Source organism: Acomys minous (assembly GCF_964271855.1).
Source record: "Acomys minous genome assembly, chromosome: 10".
In the NCBI taxonomy this organism is placed as follows: Eukaryota; Metazoa; Chordata; class Mammalia; order Rodentia; family Muridae; genus Acomys; species Acomys minous.
In genome coordinates this window covers 78,295,109-78,316,944 of record NC_140491.1, presented here as the reverse complement: position 1 = coordinate 78,316,944, position 21,836 = coordinate 78,295,109, and the positions used below count along the sequence as shown (strand labels likewise).

The following is a 21,836-nucleotide window of genomic DNA, read 5'->3' as shown; positions in this document are numbered from 1 at the left end:
GGCATTAAGAGAAAGGGGTTACAGGCTTTCTGGATGAGACCTGATAGGCTGTGATCATATGGTGGGGTAGGAGGTTTCCTTCTCTCACAGGTCTAGGGGAGGGGAATAGGGTGAAAGAGGGAGGGAGGGGGGAACAGGAAGACATAAGCGAGGTGATAACTATTTATAATAATAATATAATATAAAAAATAATAAAATTTAATAAATAAAAAATAAAAACAAAAAACAAAAAGCATCATATAGAATTATGATACAGTTTGGTGTCTGGGAAAAGCAGATACTAAATATCTTATTCCTTCAAGACAGAAGTTCATATGAATGTAGAACTAGGCTGTGTCAATCAAATTATTTCGCTCCACTGGCCAGGATAGTAGGGTTGTGACCTACTTCATATGTGCGTACTGAGATGCAAACTCAAGTCCTCACAAGCAAACTTCTGAGTCGCCTCTATAGTCCCCAATTGATCTACTCCTATTCTTTATAGTGTTCAAAATTTTGTCTAGAGCAATAAGTGACAAAAATAAGAGAGAAACCAGTAGGATAAGTCTTTATCTGTAGATGATATACAACACATAAAAAGACCCTAAAGATATCAGTAGAAAAGCCTTAATTCTGACAAACATTTTATTACCAAAACTAATATACACGAATCTAAAGTCTTCTCAATAATAATAACAAAAACACTGAGAAAGGACATCAGGATTAAGCCATTAATACTTTTCTCAAAAAAATCATACAATAAATAGAACCAAGAAATTAATAGATTGTACAGTGAAAATTTATAGATAATGAAGAAAGAAAATAAAGAAGAGACTAGAAGATGGAGAGACCTATCAAGGACACGATATACTCATAAGAAAATGTCCATATAAAACACATTGCTACATAAAATTAACACATACAATGAATATGTTTTTCAAAGGTTATAGGATCACTTATTTTGATAAAGGCTTGGAAAAAATATTGGTGGACTCACCCATCATGCATATGAGTTTTCTACTACCCAATAACTCATATAAAACTGGATGCCAGATCTAGACAGACACAGACACATTTAGATTTAGTACAGATGAAACAGGTTGTCAATTATCTTCCATGCATTGATGAGAGACAAAAGAAAAGCTGCTTCCTCAGGCACCAGATACAGAGGTAAAAAAACAAAACAAAACAAAACAAAACAAAACAAAAAAGAAACTTTGTAGACATGTCAATTTACTTTGTGATAACCATAATGTAATGTATGTGTTCTTAACTTATTCTTTCAAAGTGTTTTCTTGTGATTTCCAGTTACCCTATCAAAATGTTAGCAGATTGGCAGAGCTATGTCAATAAGAAGAGTGTGAATCATGGCTGTGACTCTTCCTACCTTCCTCCCTTTCTCCTCCTTTCTGCTTCCCCTTTTCCCTTTTATGTTTTACTTATATATTACATGCTTGAATATGCACCAAAAAGTTGGAATAGCTGGACTGTCGATACCCAGTTCTCTAGAATTTTTTTTAAAAAGAAGTAAAAGCTGGTCAGTGAGGTAAAAGCTGAAATAATGAGACTCTGTTTAATAATACCACATTTAAGATCATTGTTAGGATGAAACCCACTCTTCGCCACTTATGTGAAAACAAGCACTATCGGCCCTGTTGCTAAAACTGTTGAATCAATTCTTAGAAAGAAAAGAATCATTAAATGTGTTGACCATTTTAGTATCTTAACAGGCACCTTTGTTTGATATAAAAGAGATGGTGGAATCAAAAGACAGTCAAGTTGCTATATTTTTACTTAGGAGCAAGTTGTTGAAATTACACAGGAATGCATAGAATTAACCCATTGCTTAATAATGTCTACCTGCGTCATTTCAAGAATGACTATTATGTTTATTCCAAGATATGCACAGGAATATTAATGGGAGTCTTCATAACAGACTGAGATTGAATTAACTTGACTTTTCAAACTAGGTTCTTTAAAACCATATAAAAGTAAAATACAAGCAACAGAAAGGATAACTATAGTAGTTACTAGGAATGAGAGAAATGAACTCAGAGAGTCCTTTTTTTAAAAAAATTATAATTAATTAGATTACATGCCAATAGTTATCTCCCCACTTGTATCTTCCCTTCCCTACCCTCCTTCCCTCATTTGCCCTATTCTCCTCACCTAGACCTCTGACAGAAGGGGACCTCTTCCCCCACCATACAAACTTAGCCTATCAGATCTCATGTGGATAACCTGTTTCCCCTTCCCCTGTGTGCCCTCAACGTCTCCCCACCAAGGGGAAGTGATAAATTGGAGACCCAAGAGTCCATTTCAGATGCAGTCCCTACTCTCCCTACAAACATGGAGAATGAACTGTCCATTGACTAGATCTGATCAGAGGGTCTAGATTTACCACATGCATTGTCCTTGGTTGTTGCAACATTTTGTGCAGGCCCCACTGAGTCCAGATTCCCCAGCCTTGATGGTCTCCTTGTGGGACTCCTGAACTCTCTGGATCCTTCTATTCCCCCATTCTTCCATACCATACTTACCTGGAGTCCAGCAGAGAATCCCAGCATCTGTCATGATTCCCCACTGAGTGGAGACTCTCAGAGGACATCTATGTTGTGCTAAAATCCACTTATAAGTGAGTATATACCATGTTTGTCTTTCTGGGAATGGGTTAAGTCACTCAGGATGATAATTTCTAGTTCCATTCATTTTCCTGAAAATTTCAAGATTTCCATGTTTGTAATAGCTGAATAGTATTTCATTGTAAATGTACCAAAGTTTCATTATGCATTCTTTGGGTAAGGGACATCTAGATTGTTTCCATATTTTATTACATAAAAGAAAACAGCTTTAAATGTTCTATCGCAGTAGGGTGCAAATAGTGGCTGGCCAACAGAAAAGGGGAACACTGCTGACACAAATCCAAAACAAGTTAATGGTTTTTGGAAGCCACTTAATTGATACTTACATGGGTATTTTCTCTACTCAAAGTCAAATGTATTTGTAAGATAAATGTATACTAATATAGGTAAGTAAAAGTCATTAAGACAGAGTACAGTGAAATCAACAAGTTACCTCAGAGAAGCCATCAATGAATGATATGTTGCAAACAGAATTCAATACATGTATCACCAGCTAGAGAAAAAGATACAAAAAAAATATTGAATTTGTAGAAGATATCATTAGATAATATGGAGGATCCATAATCGAATTAAACAAGCTAAAATTTAGTAAGAAATATGTGAAGCTAGTTTAAAAGGAAATGTAGACTAAAAATCCTTTTTGAAGATTCTGGCAAAGTCATATATGCTATTCAATTTAGCTCCAGATAACTGACCTACTCAAAAGAAACAAAAATTATATTACAATAAAAAATAGTTATAATAACAGCTAAGCTCAAGCTTTATTTTGGATACTGCTTTGAAAAACATCTTAACAATAGAAGTTCAGTCTTTTGATTTTAGTAATATAAATATGTGTTCATGTATTTATATTTATATAAGAGGGGAATGAGGACTATAGAGATGAAGTCTTTCATAAATTCTCCATAATGTTGACATAGAAATGATCAGAAAACAAGGTGTCAGTTTCTTTCTTTTTACTATCCAACAAGCGAATTCGTTATTTTTGAAGGAAAGAAAAACACAGTGATTTCACATTGAATTGTATTTTTGTATATTTTTACACGTCTATTTATTTTATAGAAAGTTGTGTAAATTTTTGTTGGGAAATTTGATATTAATACATAGAAAATATGGTATTTAAAAGAGGTCATAAATAAATGCTTATTAATCAGTCATAAGAAAATAGACATTTAAGAGTTAAAAGACTTTAAGAGACTTATGTTCCTTGGTTAGTCCTTAAGTTGTGAAATGTCTAACAAAACTTTTCTTCTGAATTAAAAAAATTTTAATTTCTTTTATTGGTAATTATTACTATGACAATATATAACTTTAATTCTGGGATTAATTAAATTTGCTATAATTTTCTACCAATCTTTCTACTTATTACTCATTGAGAATTCCTGTACTCATTGAGGAATATCCTGTAAATTTGTATCCATGAGATGTCATTGAAATTATTAGTATCTTCATTTATATATTTTCTTTTCTATTAATTGCTTTATGTTTACCAAACCAAACTGTTTTAAGAAAAGTTATTTATTTATTTATTTATTGCTTCCTTTTTTCAAGATTGGATCTCTGTGTAGCCCTGAATGTCCTGGAATTCTATAAACAGATGGGTCTCAAACTCAGAGATTGGCTTGGATGCTCACATCCAAAGTCATACAAAATTTTTATTTTACATTTATTCTACAACATAAATATCATGTTTTTAGAGACAGTATTTGTTTTATTCAGATGTGTAATAAATATTAGCTTACTTTGTCTGCCAATACCTGTTGAAAGAAAGTTAAATTAATGTTTAAGAACTACATAACCTGAGATTGGTTTGAAAACACGGCAGTGGCAGTGTGTTCTTCACTGTCTGCTTTTTCTTTTATATAATTTTGCATCTTCAGAATTTATAACATTTGTCACGCTTCTTGTTTACAGAGAATGGACATCTTCAAAGCTTGCAAAACACTTGAAGAGTAATAAATTGAGAATATTGTCATAGTTTTCTTCTTGAAGTTCCTGCTTAATAGATGTCCTTACAATTTACAGCTGTTCATCTTACATTCTTGCTTACTGCCAATCATTTCTCCTGTATTTATTAACACATTTATAAACTCCTTCATATTAGAAATATGTTTCCCTTGTGCTACCTTCCTACCCGCTCTTATACAGTATATTACATTCACTTTGGATTCACTAAGTATTCACTATGAGGTTGGTACATTTACCCTGGGCTTGTCCTAGCTTCTAGAAACAAAGCAGGGAATAAAATACAGTTACAAAGTTTAAAGAAATACATCACTGTAAGACAAGATAGACATAAACAAATCGATAACTATGTTTTCATGTGAAGACATTATAACAAGTTTTATGGAAGGTACATGTCATAAAATGGCATAGATATCTACTTTTCAACACTTATGGACCAGAAAAGGATCAATAAATGTCTTTAATATGAATGGGTTCTATATAGGAGAACAACATCAGCAAGGGATAAAAAACATGGCAAGAAAATATTTTTATAGGATAGTCAAGAAAGTTTATTAAGAAGGGGGTATTTGAGTTTGCAACAGATCTAAGAAAAGAATATTCTAGGAAAGGAAAATTTTGGGCTATAAAACCTGAAACTGAAGAGACATTAATTTGCCTCCAGATTAGGAAAGTCTATGTTACTAGAGATAATTGAGGAAGAGAGAGTAGAAAAAAATATCAGGATGGAGAGGTATGGATGTCTTGGGTGGGTCGTGAAGTTAATGGCAAGGGCCCCTTTACACCATGCATGATGAAATGTGCAGAACTGTGAAGGAAAGGATGTAAGTAAAATCTTACTTGCCTTTTAAATGTGATCTCCTTTATGGAAAAAGGCTTCTTCAAGCAATAGTTTGAGAGCCAAAGTAGAAGTCAGTATGTAATTGCTGGAGACCCCAGGGACTTTGGCTCTCATTGTAGAAGGGAATGGGATGTTGATGAATGGGAGTTATGCTTTTAAAGAAAAACAAAAAGAACGATGCTTTATTGGAATTGGATTAAATATGAGTATATTTGAGCAAGTAACTGGATATAATACATGAGAGAAAGTGATCAAAGAAAACTCTAAGATCTGAGGAAATGGTCATCATCACCATAGAAGGTGTTCTGAAGAGGACTGTAAGACAGTCTTGAGTGTACCTTGTCTTAGTTAAATACAATACAGAAACAAAACAGAAAGATTGGCAATGTCTACTTGATCTTCCATAGAGCTTAATACTTGAGGCAAAACACTGAACTCATTATAAAGCACTTAATACTCATAGACAGTAAAATAATTTTTGTCAAGACTTCTTACCAACTCCTTGTTTCAGTGATGAAAATGTCTAAACTGACAGGCAGATCAGAGGAGACTGTTTTCCTAATAGCTATGTGTATATATTGCCTTCTGCTTGTTTTCAAAGCATGGTACCTCTGACACAACTCTTTTTAAGAGCAGTGTTGTTTGATATGACTTCCCACTCTGGTGCTATATTTCATTTTAGATGGAATACTAAGACCAACTAACAAATGGTTTTGTTATGTTAATTGCATTGTCTATATTTCCATAGTATGTTAGTGTGCCAAAAATAAGTTATATTTTTCTTAAAGGATTGGTTCTTCACGTGTCCACATTGGCCATAGCACAAAACCTTACTTTGTGACAAACTTATTATTTAATTATTTGTCCCCATTGTCTTTCTAGAAGCTGTGTGGAAAATCATAGGCATATTTATGTAATGTATTGCATTTATAGACTGTAGGCACATTTTTCCTTCAAATATTTTAAAGAGTTGATGATAGCATGAAACAATTATCCAAGTATTCTAAAATCTATTTTCTAACAAGAATTTGAGAAGTAACATAAGAGAATTATTTATATTTGAGATGCCATTTAAGACTCAGAAGGAAAATTGGTGTGAGATGGTTTCAGTAGCTACATATGTTGGATGACATTATTCTTAGAATGCCCTTGAAACAACTGAAAAAACTTTCCATGTCTTTCTGTTGTCTTTATACTTTGAGGCTTCCTTGAGTTGACTATTCTTAGTAGTATTCAGAACCGAGCAGAAAAAGAGCAAAAAGAGAAGAAAACGACATGGTTTAGTATAAATATCTTAATTTCATGGGAATAAAGACTTATTGAGTGTAGTGGCTGGTTTTGTGTGTGAACTTGACACAAGCTAGAGTCATCAGTGAGGGAAAAGCCTCCAGTTGAGAAAATGCCTCCATGAGATCCAGCTCTAAGGCATTTTCTCAGTTAGTGATCAATTAGTGGAGAGCCCTGCCCCTGGTGGGTAGTGCCATCCCTGGACTGGTGGTGCTGGGTTTTATAAGAAGGTAGGCTGATCAAGCCAGGGGAACAAGACAGGAGCAGAAGACCCCATGACCTCTCCACCACCTCCAGCATCCTGGTTCCAGCCCTGCTTAAGTTTCTGTCCTTCCTTCCTCCAATGATGGATTGTGATCTGGAAGTTTAAGCCAAATAAATCCTTTTCTTCTCAACTTGCTTTTTGCTCATGGTATTTTGTCACAATAATAGAAGCCCGAAGCAGGACTTTGAGCTAAAATAAATAGAACAATGTAGGAACTGTGACAGAGAATTTTCGTAAATGAACATATAAATTTTACATTCTAAAACCTAACTTCTTTCCTTTTACAGTTCACTTGTATATATATATATATATATATATATATATATATATATATATATATATATATTGTAAATTATCCTAAAGAATGTTTAGAATCTACTCTATTCTGTCCAAGATAATTCCTCAATGCTGATTCTCATGTCATCCTAATATGTATATCGAGGCACTTAACAGTGTGTGTGCATATGTTTTTTTGTGTTTATCAATAGAAAATGACACCATCTATTGGACAGATATGGGCCTTAATAAAATCAGCAGAGCTAAAAGAGACCAGACTTGGAAAGAAGACATCATTACCAATGGTTTGGGGAGAGTGGAAGGAATAGCTATTGACTGGATTGCTGGTAAAAATCTATGGCTGAATGTTGTTTTTATTTCACAGTTATTCTTTTTCTAAGGGGTTCATCCTTCTTTTAAAAATTTCTGGTCCTTATTTTGAACATTTTAAAAGTTCCTTCTAGCCAAGGGGGTAAATAATCTCTTTTGCATTTGGTTCAACTTTTTCTATTGCCTTTGGATAAGTGTTTGTATGTGGATGCAGAATGTGTATTGTTAGCTCTGCTCAATTCTCCAGAGAGTTACATGGTAAACAAAGTATAAGAAGTTTCCTTTAGCTTAGTGTCAGTGTAAACTTAAAAAATATACTTAGAACAGTTGGGAGAAGTCTCATCTTATTATAAATGTGTTAGCATATAACTCTGTAGTTTACACCAGCAAAATATAAGATTGGCACTGGGAGTCTCTATGAATTAGTTTAATTATAGCTGTTTATCAAAACACAAGAATATCAAGTAAACAAGCTCTTAGTTATGTGAAGGCTCAGAAACTTAATTTTAAGCATAATTGATAAGCAATTCTATTACCTAACCTGATTGTGGGCATTTTTGCATTTCTCCTAGGCAACATATATTGGACAGATCATGGCTTCAATTTAATTGAAGTTGCAAGACTCAATGGCTCTTTCCGCTTTGTAATTATTTCCCAAGGCCTGGATCAGCCAAGATCTATAGCTGTGCACCCAGAAAAAGGGTAATTCTAAATTCTACATATATTCTGTGGCCCTGAACTATGCTTTTTAAAGGTTATATTAGGAAAATACAGACAATAACATTATTTTAACTATAATATCTACAACATGAAAATAAATTTAGCACAGAAAGTTTATTTTACCTTTTCAAGGATTTGTTGGTAAAAATCATACTTATCATATCTTTTAAAATTAACTTTTAAATTATGTAAACATTTCATCTGTGTATTTCCTCTTTTATCCCACACCAATTCCCAATGAAATATTTCTTTCCAGCTACATTCACTCTTCCTTTTTAATTTTTTCACTTATTACTTTTTGTTACCCAATGAGTTGAAGTACAGTTGACTGAACATACATGGTAGAGGAGCATTTGTCAGATCCTCGGCAGCTTACATTGGCTATAATACTGGCCAAAATGACTAACCCACCCTCACCAACGTTTAACTGCAAAGAGCTAAACAGATGGCAAAATGAACTCATTCCTTACCTATGACTAGATGCTGATGGGTCCTTCGTGTGCAGCTCACATTCGGATAAACACTTCTCTGAGTTCATGGCATGTATGCAAATTGTTTTACATGGCCATTCTTTTTTCTTTAATTTTTTATTAATTTATTCTTGTTACATCTCAATGGTTATCCCATCCCTTGTATCCTCCCATTCTTCCCTCCCTCCCATTTTCCCCTTATTCCCCTCCCCTATGACTGTTCCTGAGGGGGATTACCTCCCCCTGTATATGCTCATAGGGTATCAAGTCTCTTCTTGGTAACCTGCTATCTTTCCTCTGAGTGCCACCAGAAGGATAGCAGGTTACATGGCCATTCTTAAATGATTCAAATGTACAAGCAAACAATGTAAATACTGTAAATATTTAGTCCATCACTCCAGCTGGGATAATATGTTAGTCTAAGAAATTTGCACCAAATGTCATAAAAAGCTTAGTTTCTGTAAGTAAGAGAGCTTCTGACTTGTTAGGCTGAAAATAGACTTTTTAGGTATAAAAATCTAGTTCCTTAGATTGCTTTATTTTACTGGTTCTTCTAACTCATTCTTCCTTTTTTTCCCAAAAACTACACAAACCTATGTGTTTTATTTTATACAAGATGATAATTTAAACTGTATTTTCCTCTGGTGGCGTGCACATTCTGTGCCAGAGTAAATAACTAGGATGAGTACAAGGAAATATAAAAGCACAAGTCTCCAGGCAGTCAACCTGAGGCCTGAGATCTCTGCTTACTGCTGCCAATGCTCCCTAACTCATTCTCCTTAATGATCATTTTTTTTAAATTTAATTAACTAAATCCTTTATCTTGAACTAAAAAGATCTTATCCCCTAGCCAACTAAACTTGATTGTAAAACTAAACTATTTGGTCTTCACCACCCCCCAGAGATTTGAGAAGGAATAAAATGTAAATGCCTGGGTGAACCAGTAGCGCAGGTTAGCAGCTTCCAAAATGAAAAAAAAAAAATGACTGAGACAATTTACTGGCTGAACAGAATGTACCATCTACCATCTATAACTCATGATCATCCTATGATTCTCCCTGCTATATGTAGGGTGTTTTATTCATGTGTAATAAGATAAATATATATGTTAAAAATGTCTAATTGTTCAATTTTTCTTTTCTTCTATAATGTATTAATTATACATATTAGTGTGTCATAGTGTTATTTTCATACAAGCACATAAGGCACTATGTAATCTTATATTATCCTAATATTGCCCTTTAACCTCGTCTTATTCCTGATATTCTTCCTCCTCCCCCCAATTAGTACAAATTCTACTATGATATCTTTTGGGAGTGAGTTTACCCAAAGAGTTTCATCATCAGGTATACTTACAGGAATGAGAATCAAGGGCTATTTACTAGCACATGGACATCTTACCAGAAACTACACTAATGAAGAACCTCTTTCTCTCTCTCTCTCTCTCTCTCTCTCTCTCTCTCTCTCTCTCTCTCTCTCCCTCCCTTCCTCCCTTTCCCCCTCCCCCATCCCTCCCTCTCCCTCCCCTCCCCCTCTCCCTCCCCCTTTCCCTCCCCTCTCCCTCTTCCTCACTGTCCAAAAGTTATTTATGCCTACTCAGGGAGGTGTGGTGCCTCTTGAGCTACACATGCCTTACCAAGCATAAACTACTTACAAATCCTTTTGTAAATGATGTGTAGAGAACCCAGTGAGTCCCTCTCCAAAACCATGATTGAAAGTAGACGGCCCCACTGTACAGAAAGTCTTATGTGTATAATCAGTGCTGACGAGAGTTCAAGCATACAGTACCAGTGGCATATCAAAGACTGCAAACCACAATGCCCCATCTTTTATCTAACTCTTTCATTCTCTTTGTCTCATCTTTCAAAATGTTCAACAAATTAGAGCAAAGTGTTATGTCATTTATTCTCAGCACTTCTTCCATTTATTAAAAAAATAAAAACAAAGAACCTTTTTTTTCCTCCTTTATTAATTTATTCTTGTTACATCTCAATGGTTATCCCATCCCTTGTATCCTCCCATTCTTCCCTCCCTCCCAATTTCCCCTTATTCCCCTCCCCTATGACTATTCCTGAGGGGGATTACCTCCCCCTGTATATGATCATAGGGTATCAAGTCTCTTCTTGGTAACCTGCTGTCCTTCCTCTGATTGCCACCAGGTCTCCCCGTCCAGGGGACATGGTCAAAGGTGAGGCACCAGAGTATGTGAGAAAGTAGTATCCCACTCTCCACTCTACTGTGGAGAATGTTCTGTCCATTGGCTAGATCTGGGTAGGGGCTTAAGGTTTACCGCCTGTATTGTCCTTGGCTGGTGCCTTAGTTTGAGCGGGACCCCTGTGCCCAAATCTGCCTATCATAATGTTCTACTTGTAGGCTTCTAGGACCCTCTGGATCCTTCTACTTTGCCATTCTCCCATGCTTCTCTCATCTAGAGTCCCACTAGAATGTCCTCCCCTCTGTCTCAGTTTCCTGGTAAGTGAAGTCTTTCGTGGGACCTGCCCCTTGGGCTAATATGCAGATATAAGTGAGTATATACCATTTGAGTCTTTCTGCTTCTGGGTTAACTCACTCATTATGATCATTTCTAGCTCAATCCATTTATCCACAAATTTCGGGAATTCCTTGTTTTTAATAGCTGAACGCTGAGATTCCATCTTACACCCATCAGGATGGCTAAGATAAAAAATTCAAGCGACACCACCTGCTGGCGAGGATGTGGGGAGAGAGGAACACTCCTTCATTGCTGGTGGGAATGCAAACTAGTACAACCACTTTGGAAATCTATCTGGTGCTATCTCAGAAAAATGGGAATAGGGCTTCCTCAAGACCCAGCTATTCCACTCCTTGGAATATACCCAGAAGATGCTCCAGCACACAGCAAGAAAATTTGCTCAGCCATGTTCATAGCAGCCTTATTCATAATAGCCAGAACATGGAAACAGCCTAAGTGTCCCTCAATAGAAGAATGGATAAAGAAACTGTGGTACATATACACAAAGAACCCTTTTATGACCAAAATTGACAGCACTATTAATCTATGGATTAATCATAATTATTCGGAAGGCAAATTTAAATGTACATCATGTCCATTTACCAAAACAAAGGCATAAATTTGCCCACTAACAACAATATCCTCTCCAACCATAGCTTTGATCAGATTTATAGTACCAAAGATGAATTTCCATCTCTAAGTGGGATTGAAATGCAATCAGAAAGTGGTTGTGTGTCCTCCAAAGATGCAAGTTACTAACGCACCAACAGACACATCTTACCTGGAAGATTATCATTGTAGCATAGACTATTCACAGCTGAATCTGACTGTGGATGACAATTCCCCTCCTGCAGCCTGCACAGCATCTTCTGAAACCAGAACAGCTAGCTTTCAGGGAGGAAGCTTCCAGCTCAGCCCCAGCTGGATTTTTCTGTCATGTCACCAATACATCCCATATTTTCATCAATAAGGTCTTATTATCAAGTTCTTGTGATTAACCAGGAGCAGTAAGAATAACCTGTTCTGTTTTGGGGAACCTCAAGAACTTTCCTGGCTGGCACTTTTGCCTAAATATCCTATGGTTTCTAGGAAAAGCTTTATCCATCTATTCAAGATAACTCCATCCAAACTCTTTCAGTTTTAATCTTAATAAGTTTGCAAAATAATTGTTTTCCATATCGCTTTTCCTCTCTCTCTCTTTTTTTAAAGGTTTATTTATTTATTTATTATATAAGTGTTCTGCCTGCACAGGCCAGAAGAGGGAACCAGATCTCATTATAGATGTTTATGAGCCACCACGTGGTTGCCAGAAATTGAACTCAGGACCTTTGGAACAGCAGTCCGTGCTCTTAACCTCTGAGCCATCTCTCCAGCCCCTTTCTTCTCACTCTTAATTGTGTTGATCCTCCTTTTATTTTTCTTCTCAGTTCTCCCAGTCTGTATCTCTCTTTAACCTTTTCTAACACCTAGTATTTTCTATCTGTTTTTGTTCCTCTCATGGACCTTTTCATAGTTCCCTTGCCTCTGTAACACTCCCACATAAATACACATATAAAAATTAGGAACTCAGATATGACAGAGAACATGTGGTGTTTGTATTTCTGAACTTGTGCTACGTCACTTAATATATTTTCTAGTTCTGCAATTTTTATAATTTCACTTTTCTTTACAGATAAAGAAAAACCAGTTGTGTACCATATTTTCATTATCTGTTCATCAGTTGATGGTCATCTTTGATGATTGGTCCGCTTGGGGTAAACATAGCTATACAAGTGTCTCTGTAGTAGGATCTGGAGTCCTTTGAGTATATGTCCCAAAATAGCATAATTGAGTTATTTAGTCATTCGAATTTTAGTGTCTTGAGAAGCATACACACTGACTTTCATAATGGCTGCACAGGTTTGAATTGTCACCAACAGTGAATAAGCAGTCCTCTTTTTCTACATCCTCACCAGGATTTCTTGTCAATTGTTTTCCTGATAATGGCCATTCTGATTCCAATGAAGTATATTCTTTATTTAATTGGTTTTGATTTGCATTTTCTTAATGAGCAAAGGTGTTGAACAGTTTTTTAAAACGTTATCCGCCATTTGTATTTTTTTCTTTTAAGAACTACTCGGTTTCTTAGCCTATGCTTTAGAGAGTTGTTTTCCCGTTTAGTTATTTTTGTATATTCTGCACATTAGTACTCTATCAGATATGTATCTGTAAGTTATTTTCCTCCCTTTGACTTTGGAGTGTTGATGTTCTCTGGTACTCATCTCCTTTAACTGTTAAACTTTACTCATGAAGTCACTATTTTTAAGTTTGACTATATCAACATTCTCACTTGGAAAACATGCAAGTTATACTCTCAAAAATTATTACACCAACATTCACCATTCCATATATTTAGTTAATATGTTATTAATTAATTAACCAATTTGATGAATGTGTTGATCTGACCATTAACTTAGAGGACAAAAAGGGGAATGGAGAGAGAGAGAGAGAGAGAGGGGGGGGGGAGGGAGGGAGGGAGGGAGGGGGAGAGGGAGAGGGAGAGGGAGAGGGAGAGGGAGAGAGACACTCAACAGGAACAAGGCGTGAGGGACTCAGTGCAGACATTTGTAATGGTGTGGTTGTTAAAGGAGAGGAGACATGAAAGGTAGTCCCAGCGCAGGGAGTCATTAAGATACAGAGGACAGCATTGGTGTAACACTGAGTACCAAGACAGCTTTCTCTGTCCAGAGGGGGAGCACTTCTGAGTGAGTGAGACTAGAGCTAGATGCTTTTAGGTTACATTTGAGGTGAATTTGTGGCCTTGCCTGTGACAAAGGGAAATGATTGATCAAGGGTTCCCACGTTCATAGGTTCATCTGCATGATCCATAAATCCTGAGAGTGTCAGCCTCAGGAAGGTAATACGACAGTGCTGTCAGCCAGTGGGAACCTGCATGACTCCAAAAGTCTTCCCACATAGTGCAGCTTCTCCACTCTGCTCAGATGTCCTTGACACTTTATCACTTTAAACATGTCCTTCTCAACGAAGTGCTTTCCTCTTCTTGCTTTCAAATAACACTCAGGTCGGGTTTTGTTTTTGTTGTTGTTGTTGTTTTGTTTTTTGTCTTTTATAAAACCCAGAAATGTTTAGTTAACTTTTCAATATTTTTTTTCTCAGCTTCTCAGGAGTGTGATTGTGCTTGTTGTCTCATTACTGACCCCTGTAGTGGGTGGTTTTCAAATTCTCCTGTCTCTGGCATTTCTCCATATACCCACAGCCTCATCATAAAAATGTTATTAGGTTTTCCTCCCTTGCTTTCTCTTGGACACTTCCCTCCATTAATTATACGCTGAAGAATTTTTTTACTTTTATTATCATTAATTATCATTATTGCTGTTATTATTAATTCACAGCACATCCCTATTGTAATCCCCTCGCTCTTATCTTCCTGTTCCCACACTCCCTCCCTTTCTACTCTATCCCTCTCCCCTAGACCTCTGATGGGGGTGGGGTCCTCCTCCCCCACTGTCTGACCACAGCCTATAGGGTCTCATCTGGATAGCCTGCATCCCCATCTGTGTTCCCACAGGGCCTCTCCCCTAAGAGGCAGTGATCAAATCACTGGCCATCAGAGTTCTTGTCAGCCTCCTGTTCAGATGTAGCCGATGAACAGCTCATTCTCCTTTGAAGAATTTAGTGTTCTATTTCCTGCCCTCAGTAGGCAATGATGTTTCTGGTTCTCTCTGAAGGCTCCTATAGCTCCATGAGCAAATTCACTGGTTCTCTTTACTTCCAACACCATAGGCATTTCTTTCCCCCACTTTTACTATCATGTGAACTGATCTTATTTTGGGTCCGTCAGTGAATTATTGTCCATACAGTGAAATCTATAAAATATACATAGTTATTTACAGTTTTAAAAACCAATTTAATCTCTTTCTATTTCAGTTTTGCTTTAGATTTATGTGTCTGTCACTAAACTAATTTCACATTACCCTCACCCACAGTGACTACCTTTCTTAAACATGAAAATTTCAGTGTTATTCCTCACTGCCAAAAAGTGAAGTGTTGCCGTCCCTTGCTTTCACACAAGCCATACACCATCTCTTCTATAGGCAAATCCTTCCATTTCTCTTTGTAGACCTTTGTGAGATTCACCTGTCCACTTCATTGAGAGACCAGAAGCTCATCAGTGACTCAGCAACATGCTACAAATAGTTTTTACTTCCATGTTTTCATCCCTAATATAAAATTTACATTTCAATCCATAAACCAAAACCATAATTTCTATAACACTATTAGAATATTCTTTATATACCCTCAATTTTTATTTACAACATTTCATAAATAGTCACATGAAGGAAGTTTTTCCAAGTTTGCAGTTAAGAGTAGAAATGATTCATAGGAAATAATTATTAGCATTTGAAAACACCAGTAGCAGGTGTCCCTCTACACATTGGCAGACATTTATTTATTGACTTGATTTTAGTGAAAAAGGAATTTAAATGAAAGGTCTGTAAATGTTATTCAAAAATGATTTCCGAGTAATATTAACATGGAATTTTGTGTGCTAAAATTTCTATCTTAGAAATAACTTACAGCAGCTTACAATTCTGATTGAAATTAAAACATGGCAGGTGATACTGTTAAGGGAAAGGGGGACCATAATGGAGTAAATTAGCTAAATTCAAGATATAAATGTGCCATGTAAAGTGGGCAGGAAGCCTATTTTGGAACAATGGAGACTTGAACTCTTTTTAAATGTAGCCAAATGCAAAACTGGAACCACCTAGGAATTTAGTTCCACTAGAAAAGTCAGATTTCTCTGCCTGGGTTTTTTTTTTTCTCCATTTGGCAGCTCCTGGGTATTAGGCAGAGTTGAATGTAATAATTTTCTTTATACTGAAGAGTCATTTTTATGTATGAAAAGTATGGGAAATCATAACATGACATGAAATGATTTGATCAACATGCATAGGATAAAATCATAAGGAAAACTCAACACTTCATTCCTTTCTTAGACACCAGGATATATGTTGCCTATCTTGATTAAGCATTATATCTCTGCATATGAAAAATTATATGTAAAGATATAATTTTCATATTAGACTAACAAATAATTTGTTACCAAAAAACAATTGTAATAAAACATAGAATATGATTTTGAAAAAGTTTTAAATTTAAAATGAAAGTGAGGCAGCATTTTCTGTGCAAAATTTACCACATAAGTCATCTACTGTCCATTTTCTAGATCTTTATTTTACCATTTCCCAGCATTGGAGTGCTACTCTTATCTGTGTGTTATACATTTCTAGAATGATATCTATTCAGCTTCCTACTTTTAGATTCAAACTGAAGAAATATGAATTAATCTTGGCTTTGCATTTATGAGATGTTATTTAATTTTGGTCCATTCCAAATCTCTTGATTTTATCAAATTGATAAGTTAATTAACCATAAAATCATCATCATACAGTTGTATTTGGTTTTGTATAATAGGACATCCTTGCAGGTCATACTTACATGCATAAAAATTTGTATAAAATCTATATCCATAATAGATTTCTAAAACACTTCTTTAAACTTAGAAATTGTACCAATGTTCATCTCTGCATCTTTCATAGAAGCATCACAAATTCAAAATAAAGAGGACCTATTACTGTTAGATAATATTAATTTGTTCTTCAAAGCAAAACTCCTACTTGCTCACGTTAGCTTCTCACTCCACCTCTGCTTTTATGTGTGGACATCTCTTGTTATATTCTTTGTAACTCCCAAAATAGCATTAAATATAAATTATTAGCACTGATAGAACAATATACAACAAAGATGATGGTATAGGCCTGTATTTTTAGGGCTTGAATTTGTTTCCTGGTTTGTCCATTGTTTGATCATATGAATAGAAAACATCCACTTTCAGTGCCATCACTTCCACAGCTGTGAGAACTGGGGCTAAATATGTTTAACTGCTTAAGTAGACTGTTTGTTCCATAAAGTGCAGAGAATGATATACAACTGTTGGGCATTTGGATTTAAATGAGACATTTTACTAAATTTATAACAAGAAAAAGTAAAACATTAAACGGTTAGCCGCAGGTAGAACCAGGAGACAGTGAAACATCATCAAATCTTGTGTTCACAACGTTTTCCAGAGATGAGTGAATTAGCATATGAGAGGAAAAACCATAGGTAATATCATCAAATTGGCTTATACTCATCCAGCAGAAATTGATAAGGTAAGCCAGCTGGAGTTCCAGATTGAGAGAGGTGACACTTCCAAGTTAAAAACAACAAACTAAACAAAACAAATAGCATTAAATAGAGATCATCAGATCATGTGCTTAAATTGTTATCCAGTTGAAACTGACTAGGGATGCTGAGACAGGCAGGTAAGAGAATTCAGACAGCATTCCTCAGTTTCTGCATAGAAGGACTTCTGGCTTTCCTTTTGACTATAAACATTTTTACATTATAAGATAAATAGTAATCTTGTTTGGAAATAGTCTGTCTTGTAGCTGTCCTCAAGGGCATACTGTCTTGTTTTTGTTTTTTTCCACCTTTAGCTATTTGCTTCAGGGCCTCAGGAGTGAGTTTTCCTGGAAAGAAGGGTGGGCCTTTCTGCCCCTGGATTAGACTTTCATTTAAAACGAGGCTTCCTGGCTCATTTGGTGTATTTGTAAGCAAATTGGCATGAAGCAAACATGCATTTCCATCCCTATTTGACTATGTTAAAAGATGATAACAATGAGTTTCCTCGATGCCAGATGTAATTCAGCAACTTCTGCCTATTAACAATCATGCCATTTTTCTTCAAAGAATTAAATAACATCATACATTTGTCTGGCAATTAATATTTTTAACATGTTGAAGTTACCGCTTAAAGTTATTGATTTTACTGAATGCACTTTAATGCTTTTAAACCAGTTTCATACTAATAAAGTATTACTTAAATTTCCTAGTAAATATTCCCTTCTAAACTATAGACCTTGTAATATGAATGACAATATCTTCAGGATTCAGTTACTTGGAATTCTTGTAACACCTCCTTTATAATATTGTCAAATACCAACACTTATATTTTATATAGCTTTAAAAAACAACTATTAAAATAATTCTAAATAATATGCATAAATAGAATGTAAATATTTATATAGTTCAAGTTTTTAAGGTTGCTTAATAATTTTATATGAGTAGACAAAGACAAGCAGGTTTTCCTTAGGTTAGGAATATAAAACGTTATGATATTTTCTTGAGTCATACTAACTCATATATGAATCATCACAGATACTCATTCCTGTCTGAATGAATGATTACCATATTTTTCTTAACTTTAATTTTCCATAGTTTGAAAAGCTTGTGTTTATATAATTTCAAATTTAGGAAGAATTGTATTTATCTAAAAGCATGATTCTCTCTGCTTATTGTATAAATAGTGAAATTTATGAACGGGTGACTGAATGAAAAATGAATGAACTGTTACCCCCATTGTTTATATCCTCTTTTTCAGCATTTCTTGTCTCATAATACTTTAATTTCTTTTACTGGATTACATAGTCTTTCACATCACAGTTTTTGAGATTCTTAGAATGAGATTATTAGATATTGTAAGTATGAAATTGTATTTTTGGTTGAATCACAAGCTGACCTTTAAAATTTAAATTAGAATAGTTACATTTAGGAATTAGGGTTGAAAGTTACAGTGATTGGTGTGTAGATGTAAAAATTAAATAATACTAAATTTAATTTCTAAATATCATAATTATTCAATGCTATATGTGCAAATCTGAATAAAACAAAACAAAACAAAGCCCCACTCTTTATTGAGTCTACAATTTAGTAGAAGAGTAAGTTCAACATGATTAACAAAGTAAGGAAAGGAAAGTATAATTCTTACTCTAGTCTGTGTGCTTTGCTGTTAAGATGTAGGGTTCATTATACAGTAATAATCCAAGAGTCACCAGAAGCCTCATGAAGAAAATCTGACAAAAAACAGGCAGCTGGGTGGAAAAGAGAATTCCAGATAGGATGGTCACATGCAAGGGATTCTTCCAAAGCATTGAATCCATCTTTATAATTGCTACACCTGGTTAAATATTTTTTATGATAAGATTGTATTTTTATCTGCAGAGATATTTGTAAATTAAGTTATGTGGCTTATTCTTTGGTTCTGTTATGAGCATTATGCTGTTAGGAGTTTTGATGCCATCTTGTTGTTTTATTTGATTTCCCTTAATCTGTTAATTATTATCAATGATCATTCACTTTCAGATTCTTGTTCTGGACTGAGTGGGGACAAATGCCCTGCATTGGGAGAGCTCGCCTAGATGGTTCTGAGAAGGTCCTGATTGTAAGCATGGCAACAGCATGGCCTAATGGCATCTCCATTGACTATGAGGTCTGTTGGATTGTTTTTAAGATTCTAAAGTGTTTCACAGCCAACTTGTAATAAATAACCAAAACAGTTTGTACCATTGCTTTCCAATAACTATTTAGGAAAATAAGTTATACTGGTGTGATGCTCGTACAGACAAGATAGAGAGAATTGACCTTGACACTGGCGGGAATCGTGAAGTGGTGCTGTCTGGGAACAACGTGGATCTGTTTTCAGTCGCGGTCTTTGGGGCTTACATCTACTGGTCTGACAGGTAATTTACTTTCTCATAAGTGTCTCAGAATGTTATTTTAGTGCCATTTCTTTGCCCTTGAAGGATTAGCCATACCTTAGCAAGGTTAAAGAAAGCATTTCACAAAACCATGTAATTTTTGGAGAAGAAGCCTGTCAACACAGATCTATGGCCATTTCATGGTCAAGCATACACTACATCTGTATTCTTTCTCTTCCATTTGAACCATCTCTTATCTTCAGTTTTACTTTGCTTTATTTCAACTAATTGAAAGCTGTTAATCCTGCATGTTTAACTTTTTTGGCAGAGCACATGCCAATGGGTCCGTCAGAAGGGGCCACAAGAACGACGCCACAGAAACAGTAACCATGAGAACAGGACTTGGAGTCAACCTAAAGGAGATCAAAGTTTTTAACCGAGTAAGAGAGAAAGGTCAGCACACTTAATAAAATATAAAGTTAACAAATTTTATATCATTTCTCTTTCTCTTTTAAAAAATTAAGAAATTAACTGTATTAAGTTCAAAATGTCAAGATTTTCCTTTTTGATCATTTTCTTTTTTTGAAAACCAGACAGAATCCCAGGGAGATGAACATATAACAGTTTGTGTACATGTGTATATACTTATTGTACATATGTACAGTCATATGGCATAGGATAAGTCTTGAGAATGAGTTTGCACTAATACATTTAAAAATTTTTTTTTAATTTTATTTATTCACTTTACGTCCCAACCATAGTCACCTCCCTCCTCTCCTCACAGTTCTACCTACCCTCCCTCTACTCCTCAGAAATGTGTAGCCCCTAAACCGTCCCTCCTGAGCTGATCAAGTAGCATCAGGAATGAGCACATCCATTCCTCTATGTCCTAGCAAGGTATCCCGGTCAGAGCAGAAGTGATCAATAAGCAAGCCACAGAGTTTATGTCAGAGACAGACCTTTCCCCCTTACTAGGGGACCCACATGAAAACTAAGCTGCCCATTGGCTACATATGTGTAGGGGGTCTAGGTCCAGTTCATGCATGGTCCGTGTGGTCTCTGATTCAGTCTCCTTAAGCCTCTCCCATCCCCATGCCCCACCCTCCATACACACACACCCTCCCGATCCCCTGGCCTAGGTTATTTGACTCTGTTGGTCTCTTTGTGGAGTCCTTTCCCCTTCCTGGTTCTTATATCCTGCTCCCTTCTCACTCTTCCACAAGGCTCCTGCTTTGCCTAATATTAGACTGAGAGTCAGCATCTGTTTTTATCCATTGCTGAGTGGAGCACAGCTACTACACTAGGCTCCTATCTGTAACCATAACAGAGTATCATTAATAGTGTCAAGAGTGGACTCTTTTCCCATGGGTTGGGTCTCAGGGTGGGCCAGGCACTGGTTGGACTTTCCCTCAATCTCTGCTCTATCTTTATCCCTGCACATCTTGAAGGCAGCAAAAATTTTCTGAAGTGTTTGCGGGTGGGTTGGTGTCCCTCTTCCTCCAGTGGAAGTCCTATCTGGTTAGAGGGCGACTTCTTCAGTGTGCATGACCCCTGTTACTAGAAGTCTCAGCTAGAGTCACCACAGTTCTCCAGCTTGTCTCAGAGATGCCCTCGTCCGCAGCTTGGTTTCTCCTCTCACTCCAAGCTCTCTGGATTCCGACCCCCTCTTGTTTGATGATGGTTTGCCTATTTTTAAATTCCACTCAGTATCTTTATATGAAAGAGACTTTATACAATAATCTTAAAGATGGTAATAATGAATTCATAGCAAAGACTCATTTTCAGAAACTAATAGTCAGAGCATATTCTTTTTTTTTTTTTTCCAATTTGAGTCAATTATGCCCTGTATAGGAGAGGTGAGGCACAATGAAAGGCGTGAGTTGCAATTTCCTCTGTTCCTCATGGGCACTGCTGAGAGCAGCACATGGCTTATCAGTGACTTTGGGTGATATTTTGAGTGAATCAGTTACATGTGTCAAAGACTGTGA

The 21,836-nt window shown here is 35.9% G+C and overlaps 1 protein-coding gene across 5 annotated transcripts in view; it reads left to right on the top strand.

Annotated features, from left to right (window-relative positions):
- Positions 1-21,836, top strand: part of LRP1B (LDL receptor related protein 1B) — a 1,938,012-nt gene that overhangs the window by 1,460,916 nt on the left and 455,260 nt on the right. For all 5 annotated transcript variants that reach the window (XM_084800259.1, XM_084800256.1, XM_084800258.1 and 2 more), the window contains 5 exons: positions 7,468-7,602; positions 8,158-8,287; positions 19,514-19,640; positions 19,739-19,890; positions 20,177-20,301. In XM_084800259.1, the coding sequence (XP_084656385.1) occupies positions 7,468-7,602; positions 8,158-8,287; positions 19,514-19,640; positions 19,739-19,890; positions 20,177-20,301 (669 nt within the window). The remainder of the gene's footprint in view (positions 1-7,467; positions 7,603-8,157; positions 8,288-19,513; positions 19,641-19,738; positions 19,891-20,176; positions 20,302-21,836) is intronic.